This window comes from Myzus persicae, unplaced genomic scaffold, assembly GCF_001856785.1.
Source record: "Myzus persicae strain clone G006 unplaced genomic scaffold, MPER_G0061.0, whole genome shotgun sequence".
In the NCBI taxonomy this organism is placed as follows: domain Eukaryota; kingdom Metazoa; phylum Arthropoda; class Insecta; order Hemiptera; family Aphididae; genus Myzus; species Myzus persicae.
Window position 1 is genome coordinate 252,193 of NW_019103297.1, and position 17,539 is coordinate 269,731.

At 28.8% G+C, this 17,539-nt stretch overlaps 3 protein-coding genes across 9 annotated transcripts; 1 reads left to right on the forward strand and 2 right to left on the reverse strand.

Moving 5' to 3' along the window:
* Positions 1–756: 756 nt before the first annotated feature.
* Positions 757–4,148, reverse strand: LOC111034188 (cell growth regulator with RING finger domain protein 1-like). Its single transcript, XM_022315274.1, has 4 exons — positions 3,870–4,148; positions 2,215–2,328; positions 1,072–1,230; positions 757–1,006 (listed from the first exon to the last, which is right to left on the reverse strand). The coding sequence occupies exons 2-4, from the start codon at positions 2,306–2,308 to the stop codon at positions 819–821; spliced, it is 441 nt and encodes a 146-aa protein (XP_022170966.1). The 5' UTR covers positions 2,309–2,328; positions 3,870–4,148; the 3' UTR covers positions 757–818.
* Positions 4,149–4,249: 101 nt separating this feature from the next.
* Positions 4,250–6,806, forward strand: LOC111034187 (syntaxin-17). Its single transcript, XM_022315272.1, has 5 exons — positions 4,250–4,670; positions 4,736–4,931; positions 5,009–5,235; positions 6,277–6,493; positions 6,576–6,806. The coding sequence occupies exons 1-5, from the start codon at positions 4,536–4,538 to the stop codon at positions 6,680–6,682; spliced, it is 882 nt and encodes a 293-aa protein (XP_022170964.1). The 5' UTR covers positions 4,250–4,535; the 3' UTR covers positions 6,683–6,806.
* LOC111034185 (circadian locomoter output cycles protein kaput-like) lies at positions 6,492–13,633 on the reverse strand. 7 transcript variants are annotated; one of them, XM_022315267.1, is made up of 15 exons: positions 13,056–13,246; positions 12,751–12,795; positions 12,524–12,672; positions 12,370–12,461; positions 12,217–12,306; positions 11,869–11,974; positions 11,613–11,796; positions 11,413–11,544; positions 11,238–11,344; positions 10,861–11,180; positions 10,366–10,509; positions 9,394–9,537; positions 9,175–9,321; positions 8,958–9,109; positions 6,492–6,510 (listed from the first exon to the last, which is right to left on the reverse strand). In XM_022315267.1, exons 1-14 carry the CDS (start codon positions 13,094–13,096, stop codon positions 8,978–8,980), a joined length of 1,833 nt encoding a protein of 610 aa, XP_022170959.1. In that variant the 5' UTR covers positions 13,097–13,246; the 3' UTR covers positions 6,492–6,510; positions 8,958–8,977. The 7 variants fall into 7 exon arrangements, with proteins under 7 accessions (XP_022170959.1, XP_022170958.1, XP_022170963.1 ...); XM_022315266.1 differs by lacking the exon at positions 6,492–6,510 and adding an exon at positions 7,075–7,963; XM_022315271.1 differs by lacking the exon at positions 6,492–6,510 and having other exon boundaries at positions 7,075–9,109; positions 13,144–13,632.
* Positions 13,634–17,539: the final 3,906 nt, after the last annotated feature.

Below are 17,539 nucleotides of genomic sequence, written 5' to 3' on the forward strand. Positions count from 1 at the left end.
ACTCAGAACGCGAAAATTGTATAGCAAACGTCAGAATAACACAGCAATATTATTAATTAAAAAAAAATTGTATACAAGTTTCTGTTACACGGGTATAATATGAACTTTAAATACACGTGTACATGACCTTTAAATACACGGGTATTCCTACATGTCATTATTTAATGTTCGGACTACACGTACCAAACCGAGGGCCCTAAATGTGTTTCTATTATTTTTTTGTTCAGGGATTTTCGATGCCTAAGTTTGCTTAGTTATCCTTCATCCCAAGATTATTAAGTTATCTATTATAGGGTGGGCTCTTTGCGGACCAATGCACTTGGAACTTAAAAAACCCATTTTATTCGTCCTTAGCCTCTCCTAAATAACTAGTGTGTAGTTCAATAGATGACCTGAAGTTCTTGTAATAGTGGTTTACTACATCATTTCGTAAAAAGTTTTGCAATTCTTAGTATTTAACTGCACACCCAATTGTTAACTATACTTCATCGTCCATCAGTCTCTACTGATATCTTAAACACTGATGATTTAATTATATTTAATACATTATAAATGCAAACACATCATTATTATAAAATTAATCAGAAAACATTTTTACTTCCTTTATCATTTTTTATTGATTAAAAAACATTATTTTAGTTTATTTTTTACATAGTTAAAAGTGTGCATTAATAGTTAAGTTAAAATTATATTTAAGTACATTACATTTGTTAGATAAATATAATAAGTATTTAAAAAATAAGATCTTTCACACGTTAAAGTAATTATACAGTTTTATTATTTAAAAAAAATTACTAGCAAATTTGATACAATATTGCTTATGAAGGATACACATCCATAAAATCTTCAATATTTTGTCTGCAGATTGGACAAGAAGAAACTCTTTTCTTTTTCACTTTTTCAAAACAGTCATCACAAAAACACATATGTGAACATGGTAATAATACAATTGAAGCTTTAAATGATTCAAGACATATTGAACATTTGGATAGTTCACATGGTTCATCTATAAACAAAAAAATATTGTATTTATAATAAAAATCAATAAAAAATTTAAATATAATTTTGTACTTTTAGATTTATTGACTTTATTTTTATTATTCCGATTTGTATTGCTTGGACGTGAATAAGGTGTAAAGCGAGGATTTTCTTCTCGAGGTTCTCTCATTGGTTCTCTTATTGGTTCTTCAATATTAAACATTGAACAAACAACTGTTCCAATAACTGCGCCTAAAACAAACAAAACATTAAAACGCTTCATAACTTATAAATTGTATTTAAATTATCTATAAATCAATACAAGTATAAGACACAGGGCCGGATTTAGGGGAGGGCAACCGGGGCCTCCACAATAGTGACTTCGGAAAAAAAAAATCTTTCAAATTACAAACGCACCGTCACCCCGCCGCGCGCCGTCCCGTCGAAAGTGGCCAATAGGATAAAAATAAATTTAACACTGATTGCCGATGGGTAATTCCGTAAAATTGTATGTCGCCAGCAAGTTTGTTTATCAGTAATTTGCACGCTGCAGCAGACTGAGGCATTGGTGAAGGTTTAGGAGGATGATTTAGAACCTAGTCTTGGTAATGAGTTGGTTCAATTTGTGTCTTTGAACGACGCACACAAAAAGGACTATGAAAAAGACCGATCTCCGGAACTATTTTACTACCAAATTCTCGAAGATCAAAATTTCAGAGCTACATTCCCTAATCTTGAAATTGCATTGAGAATGTATTTGGTTTTGATGGTATCAAATTGCACTGGAGAACGCTCATTTTTAAAAATGAAGATTATAAAAAATAGGCTTCGAACCACGATGGGACAAAACCGTCTATCAAAACTTTCTCCTGAGCATTGAAAGTGATTTACTTCGGGAACTGGATTTCAGCGAACTTATCAATGATTTTTCGGTGAAATAAGCTCGGAAGGTTCCCTTTGTTAACACTTAAATTTAATTTCTTGTTTCTGATTATAATTATATATATTGTATATATGTTTGTTAAATACTAATAAAAGCAAAATAATCTACTTTGAAAAAAAATTATTAATTTTATTTGTAAAATAATTTGGGTCCAGGGGGCCCCCACTCCTTTGATGCCCCGAGGCCTCTACTCCTCTAAATCCGGCCCTGAATTTAAGACACTGACTTCTTAGTATACTTTTTGTATGAACATAAAATAAATAAATTTATTGTGTACAATTAAGGAAACTTACCAAACATAGAACCAAGTCTTCCTCCAGCCATAAAACCCAGAAATGTTAATCCTCCAACAATAAGGGATGTTTTTACAACAGAATTGGGTGGCATTTTAATAAGATTAACCAACACTGCAATCATAAGTTACATGAGATTATTAGCACAGAATAATATTCATCAGTAAAAACAAATTTTCTGTTAAAAATATATTCCGCAAAATGATACCCATACTTATCATATTAATCTAAAAATAGCAACTATATAAAACAGCAATACACAACTATAAAAAATGTCATGCAATAAAATAACACTTGATACCTAATTTTACCAACTAAGTTCACGAAAAACCAATCTATCTACTTATGTATTCTTCCAATTTTTTGCATTTATGAAAAAATCAGATGTGTACAAGTCAGTACCAAGTCCATATTCATCACTTGTTTGTTAATTTCATATTTCTAATTAATGTTTTAAGAAATTTATAGTGATAAGAGATAATCAAGCAAGGCCTCTAAAATTTAAGAATATGTCAAGATTTCGGACTTTAATATATTGTATTATTCAACAGTGATTTTGAATCAAGTATTTTATAATTGTTAGTAATTAAATTCATATTGCTTACTTTAAACTAAAATATCAAATTCTATGTGGGGTCCTGTATAATATTCAAAATAACAGTGCAAAATGGATTATGCAGAACATAATTTTCTACATTATGTGTTAGTAAAATGGGAGACAACACACTTCAAATCAAAATGTATGATAAAACTGACAATAAATAGAAAAATCACAAGGATGAGGCTCAATTTTGCATACTACTATATCTCCTAACACCAACATATCATTAAGCATTGTTTAAGACCACTTAAAAATTAAAAATGTTTGATAAAAATTCAATTTAATTTTTAAATTTAATTAAAACCACATAGCAGTGCTCTCCAGTAGGTGAATCATAATGGATTTACTTCTTCGGCTGTGCTCTAAGGTAGGTTAAGGTTATAGTTTAGCTCTATAGTCAGTCAACAAACAGCTTTAAGCAGTTATTAAAAAATTTAACACAGCAACTATCCTCAAAAATATACATAAAATATATTAAACCTATTATTTACGAGCTAGATTCAATCAATTGCCGATAATCGAGCTTAAGAGGAAAAAACACCGGCAATAGTTGTCTTCGTCTTACAAGTGCGTAACATGGCAAATGCAAGCTCAGCAGATCAAGTATAGCCTTGTTAATTCAAAAATTAGATTGAATCGACCTATTATGAAACTTGATGGTAAGAACATTGTCTGTGTTAGTACTTTGTTTGTATGTTGGTTTTTACGATAGTTCAATTTTTTAGCAAGTTATGCGTATATAATATAGAGTAAATTAAAAATGCTCATAACTCACTTAAAAATTGAACTATGGTAAAAACCTTACATATAAACATAGATGATGTTCTTAGCATAAAGATTCCTAACAGAAAGATTCACTCTAATTTTTAAACTAACGAAGCTACATGTGATCTGTTGAGCGTAAATTTGGTATGTACTCACTAGTAAGATGGAGGAAACAAATACCAGTATTACAGCCTTTTAATAATGTTGTGTATTATTATTATAATATGTTATATTTTAACTAAATACATAATTATATTATAATATTCTTTTTTTTTGGTGTATACATTACCGATATATATATTGTCAACAGTGGAACATTAGCCAATTTAGTTGTAACTACTAACGTAATAAATAATTAACTATTCAAAAATCAAAATGAACATTTAATATTTATACTTCATAATGTCTTATATTGTTAAAATATGATAATTAATATTGATGTTTATAAGTTATAACTATCATTTTAGAGTAATCGAAGCCGTGAAAAAAATTTGCAAACTTGAAAAAGTAAGGCAACCAATAACATAGAAGTCAGAATTTACAAGAGTAAAAACAAAAATAAAATAGTTTGTACACAAAACTACAACTGATACCGATGTAAATAATAAAAACATATTGCTGTTATCATTTCAAAATTCTTTGTGCATTTTCCTCTTATCAACCTAGGTATTCGACAATCACAATTGAGTCGACTTCGCAAACTGTAAATGCGTAAGATTCGTCATTTATGGCTTATAAAACTTATTATTTAATAGTTAATAGTTAATAATTAATATTCAATTTATTAGTTATTAAATTATACAGTATTTTATCCTATACTGGCGGTTCAACGACATAATATCTTGTTCAATCGTTCTTTTTTCGATCGAATGTTCGTACTGTGATTTGTACATCTCGTATAAGTACAGTTATAACTTGGATAAGTAACTTTGGGCTGTAATTCTGGAGAACAATCATGGCCGAAAGTTCGAGCCTGTGGAGGACCAAGCAAAGGATTCGTCATTTAGACCTACCGATCAAAAATTTTGTCGAGAATGCAATTCCTTACCAAGTGGAGTCTTTGAAAACGTTAAAATCCAATCTTTCCAAGGTTAGTGTCTTGTATAGGCAATTATTTCTATTGTTCTGTTGTTATGTAACTGTTTTTGTACACAGCAAAGACGTTTAGAAAACCGTAGCAGTATGCGTCAATTACAAATGAAAGCCTCACAATCCATCAATCGTGCTAGAGCATTACTCAGGGAGATGGAAACCTTAAGAAATCAAGTTTCTGATGTCGATCTACAGACTTTTGATGACTCAATGAATCCAAGCAAACAACTGTTATTGGAAGCAATTGATATGTTTAAAAGTAATTTTTTTAATATTTTATCATCAATTTGCTATTGCTAGTTTTGTATTTTTTAAATTTATTTATATCTCGAATAGATGAAGATTTAGATGAATACAGATCTAGTGCTATACCAGAAGAAACTTATAAAGACAATATTGAACAATTAGAAGTAGAACATCAAAAACGCATGTTATTAATATCTATTGAAGAAGAAAAACAAAAACAGGAAAAAATGTTAGCTATTGAATCCGATGTTAAAAATGTTGAGAAAGACATACAAGGCATTCAGGATCTGTTTCGTGATCTCAGTAAATTAGTAAATGTATGTATTACCATTCATCAAATATTACTAGTTGTGTACTAATGTACTATAGTTTACTGTTACTATATGTTTATAAAAATTCACTTACCAAATAAAATACACACTTTAGATTCTACAAGAAAATATATAGGTCCTGTAAATTATAATAGGTGTATAGACATTTAAAACAAGTCATGTATCAATCTTTAAATAATGTTTTATTCAAGTTACAAACTATATCATCCGCAATGACAAGTTTTCCCAAATCTATGAAAGGACATTTCTTATTGAGTAGGTGCATAAATATTACTTTCTGAAAGATTGTACTATAGTAGAAAACAAGTGAAATTTTTTTTTGGATATTAAAGAATTTGTAAAAAGTACAGAATTTATTGGTTTTACAATGTTCTTTCTGTGCACCCTTTTTCAGATAGTAACAAATTTCAAAATTATCACATAGTCATGTCTATTGGTTGGTAATTGATACTTTGAAGAGATATTTCTTTATTTTGTCGGTAGTTTTCTTAAATGTAAACAACCTTGAAACATGTTGATGAAATTTCAGCAACCATGGGGCTTAAATAAAATCCACTCAGAACAATGTATTGAATACAATTATTAGTTATTGCTTTCAAATTTATAATAATAATAAAACATCACAATCATAATATGTCGGGGTGAGTGAAATGTTACAAATGCCTAATATCCAATTTTTGTATTCTGTAACCTTGGACTTCTTTATTATTTTATAATACCATACTAGAAATCGTATAAGTGAATAAGTATTTGTTCCTGAAGTAAAAAGAAAAATTTAAAACTTCTGCAAATAATTATTTGTACTTGAATATTTAAAATACCATTTTAGAGAAGTTTTTTTTATTTAAATTGAATAATCTTGTATTTTATGAATGTAGAAAGTAAAATATCATGCTTTGTGTCTTAAGATCACTAGTTTGATTCGCACAAACTTTAACTATCTTTTATATATTACTTTATTAATAAAGTCCAATGATTAATTATTTTTAACTTGTGTAATATTTTTTTTGTACACTTAAATCATAGGAACAAAAAGAAGATGTTGAAAAAATTGATGCTCATGTTGAGACAACACATGAAAACGTAATTCAAGCCGAACAATCATTACGTAAAGCAGCAAAATTGAAGAAAATGTCTTACCCGCTTATTGGAGCTGTAGTCGGATCTTGTGTTGGAGGTCCATTAGGATGTTTGGCTGGTGCCAAAGTTGGAGTATTTGCCACTGTTACTTGCTTTGTACTTGGTAATATCTATAATAATCTAATATTTTAATTTTTAACTTAAATTCAATAATTAACAAAAGTTATTTTCATTTAATTTTATAGGATTCACCGGTGGTAAAGTACTGAAAGACAAATCTAATGCTGTAGAAGAAACAGAAAACACCACCAACGATTTGGTTAATCAAACAGTGAAATCGCATAGCGAATGATCGCTATTTTAATTAAGCATTATGACAGATTGAGATTAAAAAGAAAGGGAATGGCTGACGACTTGTTATTCAACTTTTATATTTTATTTACTTAATATTTTTATAAGTCTATATATGTTATATTTTTTTTTAATCATATTTGTCTAAAGATAAATAAAATAAAAGTATAATAATTTAATTATATACTAAAATTTTGATACTTAATTATATGTAAAACACATTATTTATCCTCTTTATAATAAATTGAATATATTTATTGTTTCTAATTTTAATTGATACATATAATTTGATAGAAACAACACATAAATACAAATACAATTTTAACTCAGTTGGTCAGAAATATATAATAAAAAAAAAATGTGATTATTAAATTGTAAGAATGAAAACAAACAAAATATTAAAAATTATTTACTGACTAAAATACACAGATTAGGTACCACAAAATAAATAGTAAATGTCACATTGTAAATCACTACATATCTTATATATACAATAAAAATCACATAATTTAATTTTTATTAGTCCAGTCAAAAGTATATTATATGTATAGACTCAAATTATAGGATAATTTAATATATGACCAATCAGTTAATATAATACAAAAATTAATATCCTTTGAATCATAATAAAAATTATTTATTGCATTTACAGTTTTGATAAATAAAGTACATTGCATTTAATGATTGTATGTATAATTATTAATTATTATAAAAACAAACGAGAATTGTTTACTTGTATTTATATATATTTCTATATGGCTAACAACAAAATTATCCAGCTCATTCAGGTGACCTACTAAGTGATTTTTACTGTACACACCAATATGTTACATATAAACCAATAACCAATTTAAACACACAAATCAAGTAAACATATCCTATACTATTCTATAAATCTTAAAATGTCTTGGGTTATTTTATACTTAAGTCCAAATGTGTATGTATTTTATATAAGACATTATTGTATTGTCACTAATACAAACTAAAAAGGCGTATGAAATGTTAATGTATAAAAATGAATGTATTATTATTCACAAAAGTAACTACAAATAAATAAAATAAAAAATTATAACATAAGAATATTCAATAGCACCCAATGTTAATCATAAAAAATACATGTATTAAGTAATGTACACTTGTGAGTTATGACTAACAGTGTTTAATTGACAGATACATTTTTTCAAAACCTAAGAGTCAAAATAGATAAGTCTTTGTGTATGTAATTATAACTATTACTGCAAAGACCAACACAGGTACGAGAACAAAGGAACCACAACAGAACCTACAAAGAGGAACATCTTTTTTCAAATAACGTGATTTGCCTACTAAATAATTGAAAAAAATTTATATAAATAAATATGTACAAAAAATATAGCTGGTTACATTTAAATTTAGAAAAATGTATGAAGAAATTAGAGCAAAAAGTTTAATATAATATTTACAATTAAGCAGTCAGCTAGTTTAAGTCTTCTAAATTGTTTGAATTTAAATGTTATGAACATAATAATTATTTAAATCAAAAGTTATAAACATAATTAAGGTTTAAAAGTATAAATGAACATAAGTGATCACTTAATTATTAGTTTTCTCGTTGACAAAATAAATATCTGAAGTTTCCAATGAATGGATAAAAAATAGCATTTTTCTAAATATAAATATTAATTGTTGTAGCATACTAAGATATTATTATTATTATTATTTTTAATCCAATTACTGTATAATCAGTAAAGGAATATTTTTACAGCAAGCACAAGCAATGTGGATTTATAAAAAAAAATATTAGAAAAAATTTAATTAAATAAATACAATTCACAACATTTCTGACAGGGGGTTTGTGAAGTATCCATTGATGGAACTTCATAAGGATATTCTTGATTTTATGTTTCAAAATCATTAAGAGATCACATATGGAATTCATAATTTACTATTTTTTCTATAAAATATAATAATTACACTCCTAATTATTAGGAAATCATATTTGTTTTTTCCTATGTGAACCTTGTAGTAAAACAGTGGTCCACTTGGTATATAACTTACAAAAAATGTAAAAATAATTAAAAAACTAAAGATAAATGATAATTTAGTATTCAAGAATTAATAATTAAAACCCTTTATACAATTATTTTTTTTAAAAAATACATATTTGGTAATTTGCAATAAAATGATCACTCACTTCGTTATTTATATTCTATCATACTAAAAAGTCATTGAGCGTTGAACAAATGTATTAACATCTAATCATTAAAGAAATATACAAGAAAAATTAAACTATGTACCTTTGAAATTGTTATGACTTTCAGGGAGAACTTTGTTCAAAAAGAACATCATTAGACTGATTACTATAACTATAATCCAATTGTCCTCCTCCCTCATCGACCATATTCTGTATTATATTTGATGAATAGGAATGCTGCATAACTTGTTCATTCTTTAAAAATAAAATGTTTAAGTAAAATAAATAATTTATAGGTTAAACTGTTAAAGTGTCTTTACTCGTTCATGTAATAATAAAACATCAGATGATATTAATGGACGTGTTTCAAAAAGTTCTCCACTAGTATTGGAACAAATCATTTGATTTACAGAAGTCTCTGGTTGAGGTGTTTGCTCGGAAGTTTGTGTGGATGTTTGTAAAGAATCCTAAACATGGTTTTACAGTCTTAATACTTCAGATATTAAAATTAAAAAGAACTATAAACCTATATTACATACATCCATAAATGTTGGCAAAATTCCACATCGAGCCATTAATAATTGTTTAGTTATTTTCTTTAGTTCTTCCTGTTGTTTGACAATTGTTTTTTGTAATTGCTCTTGTTTACGTTGTAGTTGATCTTGAATAAGATTTTCCTGTGACTAATTTTTTTTAATGTGTTAATAAGTATAAAATATAATTATAAATTGTAAATATATCATCAGTTTTGGCTTTAATTTTTCCATGATTAATTGGTATTTTGTTATAACTTAAGTCATGTTAATTAAAATAATATAAAATCCAAAATCAAGAAATAGAGTATATTATTTTTTATTTTAATGCTGTTGAATGTTCCACAAAAAAATGGCATTGCTCCATTCCTCTATAGTCTATATTATATTAACTACAGATAATAACTAATTATATTATTTTTTTATTTAGAACCATGCTGAACCATGCTATATTAATCGTCAGTCAACCACTCCAAGAGTTCAAACTCATTTGAGTGTTTAAAAACATGGAAAATTAAAAGCCAAATCAGCTCACACACCTTCATGCTTCAACCAGGAGATTGGTTAGCTAAAAAACACAATTACTAAACTATTCCTCACTTAACTGAAGTAAAATATCTTGGCTTCTATTCAATAGAACACCAAGTTGGGGCCCCAGTCTCAAAAACTTACGTAAGCAACAGTTACTTATTTCATCTTATATCAATCCTCTAAAATCTAATTTAAAATACACTAAACTGCCTAGTTTTAAATGAAACTTTAAGTCGGCACCAAACAATAAATGATGATTGTAACATCGTTAACGTGGAGATCTACTCAGTAATTGACAAATTTATCATAAGTAGGTAAATATAATTCACAATAACTTATGATCATCCAGCCCATCTAGACTCCTTTTTTATGTTTTATCTGTAGTTTTATACTTTTATGCACATTATTTAAACCAATTATATATTTAAATTGTACAGTTATACTTACTGGAGAAACTGAGCCTTTTACTGAAGATTGTGCATTTTCTAAATAATTGTTGAATGTTTCAGAAACATCATGTTTACTTTCTACCAATGTCAATGACTCTCCATCAGAATTAGAATTTCGAATATCTTCAATGGATCTAATTTTCTAAACATTTAAAATACATTTATTAACATTATTAATTATATATTTATTTGGTAAAAAACATGTCTAGTATAACTTTTGAAATGTTTAATTATATTAAAAAGTAAGGTTGAAGTTTCCAAAATTAAAAGCTTTTAATAAAGTTGCTAAGACATAATGTAATGTCTCAAAAGGATGTCCGCTAATTATTTGTTTTCCTGTCTCCCTGATCAATGGAAATGACAAAGATTATCATAACCTTAGAAAGCCCACCCTAGCTTCACTATTTACTAAACAATTTAGTTAAGACAATTTACTTAAATACCAAATTCATATTAACTATTATACAATACAATAACTATTTAATTAACAAACCATTTTTGGCGAGTCTGTACTTGGTTGTTCATAATGTCTCTTTTGATATGAATCATAATCACTATTTGATGATTGATGTTCAATTTCATTTAAAGGAATGTGCCATAATCTTTTTTTATTATTTTTTCTTCCGTCATTAGTCTCACCTTCTTTTTTAATTACATTAAAATAATTAATGACTTGATGATGACAAACAATGAATTCGGGTTTTGAGTTCCATTGGTGGTAACTTATATAGCATCTTGATTGTAACCATATCCATTGTTGACCTTTGGTTAAAAACCGATAATAACAAGATGTTCCTTCACCTTTTAGCATAACTAAAAAAATAAATAATTAATATCATAAGCTTAAAATATTTATAGCTGTTTACTTACGTGCTTGGTGTGACAATATAACATCTTCTAAGTCATCGATATGGTAATACTCATAACCAGATGTTCCTAGTACTTCAAACGGCATATAGCCAATAATTGACGGACCTCTGAAATTAATTAAAAATATACAAAGTTAAAAATTGAATGATATTCTGTAAAAATAAATATTTTTCACCTATGATCGAGGAATAAAAATTTCCATTCTAAACTATGTCTGGAGGTGAATTCACTTTTTATATCCTCCATAACTGGTAATTCTTTTAATAACTGTGGAGTCATAATTCGGCCAATACCAACAAACACTAGGCTATACATTAAAAATAAATTTTGTAGTTTTGAACTTCATAATTTAATTTCTAAAAATGTATGTCCTACTTTTGGTCATCTTCTTCACTACTAAATGGAGACGAAGTTCTAAGATTGTCCCCTTGATACATTTCACTACTTGGTTGAAAATAACCAAAAAATTGCACTAATTCAAATTGATTTTTTTCATTTATTTCCTCTTTATCTTTAAAAGGGTCATGTCTCTTACAATGGCAAGAAAACACAATTTGATCTAAAACAAATTTAAAAAGACAGACATTCAATATCTGTATTTGCAATACTAATAATCATTATAAATTCTTACCATTATCATAATTCTTTGAAAGTCTGGATTCTACAATTCGATCTTGTAACAATGAATGATCTGCTTCATGAATTATTTTAAATATTGATAAATTTTCCATGGTTTTCTAAAATATATATGTCATTAGAACCACAAACATACTAATGCAGTATACAGCAGTGTATACATTATACAGTGCTTGAATTTAAGTATTTTAGCATACTCCATGTTATTACAACATAATCAATAAGATATTTCTATCTTCATGTATGCACAATTTTTTTTTATTTTTGCATACTCCTTCTATTTATTTTCAATTCAAGCACTGATTATACAGCAATAAATTTAGAATATAATTAAAAATAGTACCGGAAGATAACCAAGAAGAGCAGTGACAGTTTCTGATGCATGGAGAATCTTTCCTAATGATGTAAATACTATAATGAATCCATCCAAAGCCTAAACAATAAAGAAAACACAAACCATCAGTTTAGATGAAAAAATTTAAACCACAAAATTTACTTCTAAAATTATATGTGTGAATTCTTCATTTAATAGAAATGCTGGCTTCCAATCATTGTCTATTTCATGTACTTTTGATCTCAATAATATATCTAAAAATGATTAAAGCATGTAAATTTTATACCTTACAACAGAATTAATAGACATAACAAACCTTTCTGTTTATTTAAATAATTTATAGTTGTTCTCAAAACAGTGGACTTGTCCATTTTTCTATTGGTCGTGGACAACATACGATTTAATTCATTGATTAAGTTATTAAATTGATCCCTGCGTTTCTTCTCGCTTAAGTTTCTTGATTTCCTAATGATTATTGTTTTCATAACAAGAGGTCAACGAATAGTGAACATACATTGGTCACGAAACATTGGTAATACCTACCTTTTAGTATCGTCTCTATCGGTCAGTTCATCGTCATACTTGTCACTGTTGAAACAAGAAAAAAATATCCAAGTCACAATCAACGACAAACTACACTTGCCCGTTAAGTATAAAATACAAAGTTTACACACACTGGTCGGTGTTACACTGGTCAGACAACCGATGAAATCAATTGATTAACCATCATAACATTTTTACGTTACACGAAAAAACAATATGCTTGTGTTCGGCATATTATCTACACGGTTACCCATTCATTCCACTTATGTCGTATTACTCGTAAGCACAACGACAGATCGACTTACTCGGATTTTCTAGTAGAGGCACTACTCAAGTAGTTTGACATAGTGACGTGCAGTCCGGTACGTATATTACGGGCTTGTTGCTTCTTACCTTCAGGCGCCAAGGTACACAGGGTTTACATTTTTACATGCAGCACGGTGTATAATCGGGCTCATTAGTAAGTGCACAAAATAAACAATATTGGGCAGAGTAAACTATACTAGTTTTCGGAAAACGGCACTATTATGTATGCTCGATGCTGGCGCCTGTCGGCCTGGCGCATGACGGCAGAGCGTTGTAGTTAGTAGTTAATCAAACTATTGATATAAAATGATATGAAAAAGTTTTGATTTTTAATGCACCAGGAACGGCAGTCGAACCATTTCCTATAATATTAAAACATTTATACCCGGGTCCATACTCCATAACATAAGGTAATGCCGTAATGGTAATCGATAACAATAAATAGTAAAATCTTAGACATCTTAGACATAGTAGGTAATAAAACGATTATTAAATGTATATAATATATAGATGCATGTAGGTACATGTATATGAGACATTACACTGTTATATTAGGACCGCGGTCCATTGCCAGTCACTACCGTTATCGGTAGGCATTGGTGGAGATTCGATTGATTTTTTTCGGAGGGTGAGAAGGGGGCTAAAATCTTTCTACACGACTTTAGTTGATTAATAACATAAACAAATAGGTTATAATAATAATTGTTTTTTTTTAATTTGGAGAGCTAAGCTATTGGTAGTGTAGTGGTTATGCACTATAGTGCCAATATATAGGCAGTGCTATCATTTGTCCAGGGCAGTTGAAGCCTCCAGCAGCTCATTCTGCTCCTTAAACGATACCTACAGCCATTGATAAAAGTATACCTTCCTAATTACACGTCCTCATTGACTTTTCTACTACAATGTATTACCTTTTTCAAAGGGCTGCAACACGATTGTGCACTTTTTCCTTTTTTTCCCCGGTTAATTACCCACAACACGATTGCGCACTAAATGGTAATTGATATGACGTACATTTTAATATACTACACATTATAGTTATTTATATATTACACGACATAATATATTATATAATATTCAATACCTACATATTTTCTATTCATGTACTCAAGAATTAATTATTAATTCAACAATACCTATATTGAACATAAATTATAATATTTAGGATATTTTATACACGTACCATTTGGTGCTCAATAGTACGCAATAGGTATATTCGGATAATGATGATTTAAATTCATAAGTTTCAGAAATATTAGGGGTCTAATATTGCTAGTATCGTCCCGGATTTATTTCCCTTTTATTTTTTCCAAAAAATGCTCGTGCCGCATGCCCCACCCGCCTACCGATGCCAAGTGCCCCGATTCGGGGTTGTATTTTTCTCCGAGCCCTGGGACCATAGTACTCATTGACCCCTCCTTTTTGTGGGCTGTCCTGACAATATGGTAATATGTGGTAGCTAGGTACCTATATCAATATTAAACGCCACTTTCATGTTTGTTATGTCTGCAATATACATAATAGAATTTTCCACGTATATTAACAATTTCTCATATCTCAATTTAATTTCATAATACCTGTTGAAACCTATCTTCCAATCGGAAAAAATAAATTTTAAATAGGAAAAAACTTCATAAGTCATTTGTTTGATTAAAGTAGTGCAATTAAAAAAATATCTGATAAATCCTCTTGGCTCTTTTTATAACAATGACTCTTTCATCTATGCTCTACTCCACTCTACATTATTTTTCATAGAGTATTATCATTGATTAAATATTGTATTACAATATAATATTGTATCTCTTCTCTTCTTCTTCATCTTCTTTCATATCTTCTTTCATATATTTTATAACGTGAGTACGGTGGCGCGTCCCGGTATCGGTTTCGTCGTTCTTTAAAGATCCGACTAGCGTTTCATCCACGGCTTTTCGCCGTTATCCGCCACCGTTATCGCATTTCGCTTTTTATTCCGAAAGATTTTCAAAATGTTTGCTTTTAAGTTTTAACATCCCGTTTTCTGCTCTCGGTCCTTTTTTAGCGCTGTTCGCGCACCTAAAACGTTCCACATACCCTTTTGGGGTCGTTGGAGTCGGGTTTTCTTTCGTTCGCCGACCGTGGGGCCCGAGAAGAAGTCGATCGCAAAAAATGTCGCCACCGGTCGTCCGCCGAGCGTATTTCTAGACCTTTTAGTTTTTTCTCGATCCGTTACATCTTTGGTCTTAATGTCTTATCGATCGCCACTGTGCTCCGATCGCACGCTCAACGTATTTTAAGAGCCGTCGATATTCGGTCTGTAGCCCCCGTGGTCGCGTTTGTAAACCGAGCACGCGGAAGTTTATACCTATATATAAGTATGCATACAAGCATACATACATGTCGTTTTAAAAAAGAAATTCATCAAAGTACATAACATTACGTTGTGTTTGTCGTTTTTTCTTAAGTTTATTAGACGGTATATTACAATTTATATTAAAATATTTATTTACCTTTTGGTCAAACCGTAGGTCGCTCATATTGGTAATTAGAAATTTAATGGAAATAACAAAAATAATTTTAAAAAAATTAAATAAATAAAAATTATAATTTGAAAAAAAAAAATAATAATTTGAATATGGCTATTCTACACTTCTGAACATCCACAACGATGGTAGTATGAACTATGAATTTAATACTCCTCCATGGGGTTGTTTGCTCAGTCAGTTATCGATTTAAACCTCGTTTGATACCTAGACAATGGACCTACACTTGTTTATACATTTTTACAAACTAAAAAGCACCGGACAGACGACAGGTGATCATTCAAATATCAATTTACAACAATAGAGACGCGTTGCTAGAAGCTGAAACTTTTAAACATTCCCGCCAAAGCTCCAAGCTTTATCTCTAACCCTTATCACCTACTCAAACTTTCGACTTAAACTTTTATAATTAATACGACACTGATCCCAAAATCGGTACCCACTTTCAGCGAGTCAACGGGCCCCCGAGTTTTACTTACGGCTAGTTGTATTATAATATAATATTGTATTCATAATTATATGTATTTTAAATGTATACCGCTATACTTAATATTCTTATGTAGTAAGTGCCTATTTGGTAAGAGTAACAAATGAATACAAATTTATACTCTTAAATAATATGTACTTCCAAATTGTCAATAAATTATGTTGAATATATACTACATCACTACCTTTGTCATTGTATAAATAGGTTTAAGTGGTTTCTTGTTCATACGTACTAGGCAGGTATATTATTATATACCTAATGAATATAATATTTTTATTTTTAAATGGATGTTTAATATGTGTAGCCATACACTTCAGAAAATACAATTATTTTGTTTTTCTTTCAGCTGTATCTGTATGCCTATATGTGCTATCTTATCCACATAAAAAATTAAGAACTTAAAGATACAAAATATTAATATTGTATTAACGAAGTAATAGGTACGCACTTGTTAATTACCTACGCGTAAAACCTATTCAATTTAAGTGTTATCACTTATTATTACTTATTAAACGTGTTAGTTCTCATAGATACATGGTTAAAAATTTAAATGTAAAATATTTTATTTTGACGAGTGATGCTTAAGGAGTTTATTATTATGATTTAGTAATAGGTTCTAGGTTCTGAGCCAGGCGATGTATGTACGATGTACCTAATGATTTTAAAATGATAACCTTTTTAGCTATTATCACAATAATGTGTGTTTGGAAATTGTATGCTAATTACTAAAGTACCTAGTAAAGTTTAAGAATTGGCAATTTAATACAAAATTCCTCAATTTTTTTTACTGGAATTTAAAAAAAATGTTTATTGTAAAGTTCAAATTTTGATGACATTTTAATATACGTAAAAAAATTATTACTTTTCATACAAATTTTTTTATTTTGTTGAAATTTAAAAAATATTAATCGTAGAAATTTCAAATTTGAAACATTATAATATTATTCATATAATAATTGCTTATATAGACTATAAAATGATGTGCGTATAGTTCAGATTCACTTAACGTGTACTAGTACTACGATTTATAATTTCAGACTTTCAGAGGTCAATTAATATTTAAAGATTTGTTTTTTTTTTTAACTTAATGCGTTTTACTTCATGTTACTTGTGTTACAGTAACCGTTGCTACTAGACTACTATAGTAGGTAATATAGTGATCAATTAGACTCTCAAATATTATGAATATTATCACGTAAAATTGAAAATTTGGAAGAACTGCAGGATACCAATAAACCATCAAAACGGCTACGTTTCGTAATATCACATTAACGTTTTCAAAGTTTCAAACTCAATTTATCGCATAATAGCTTATAGCTGGTGTTGCCACTGATTATATACAATAATTGTAGTATTGGTGTCTGCACCAAATTCGGTAATAAGATAAGCACGTTATTGTTTCCTATAATCGTTTTAGCATCTTTTTTGTGGACTTAAAGCTCTCCTCTCATTAAATAACTGCTGCCTCCAGTCCGAA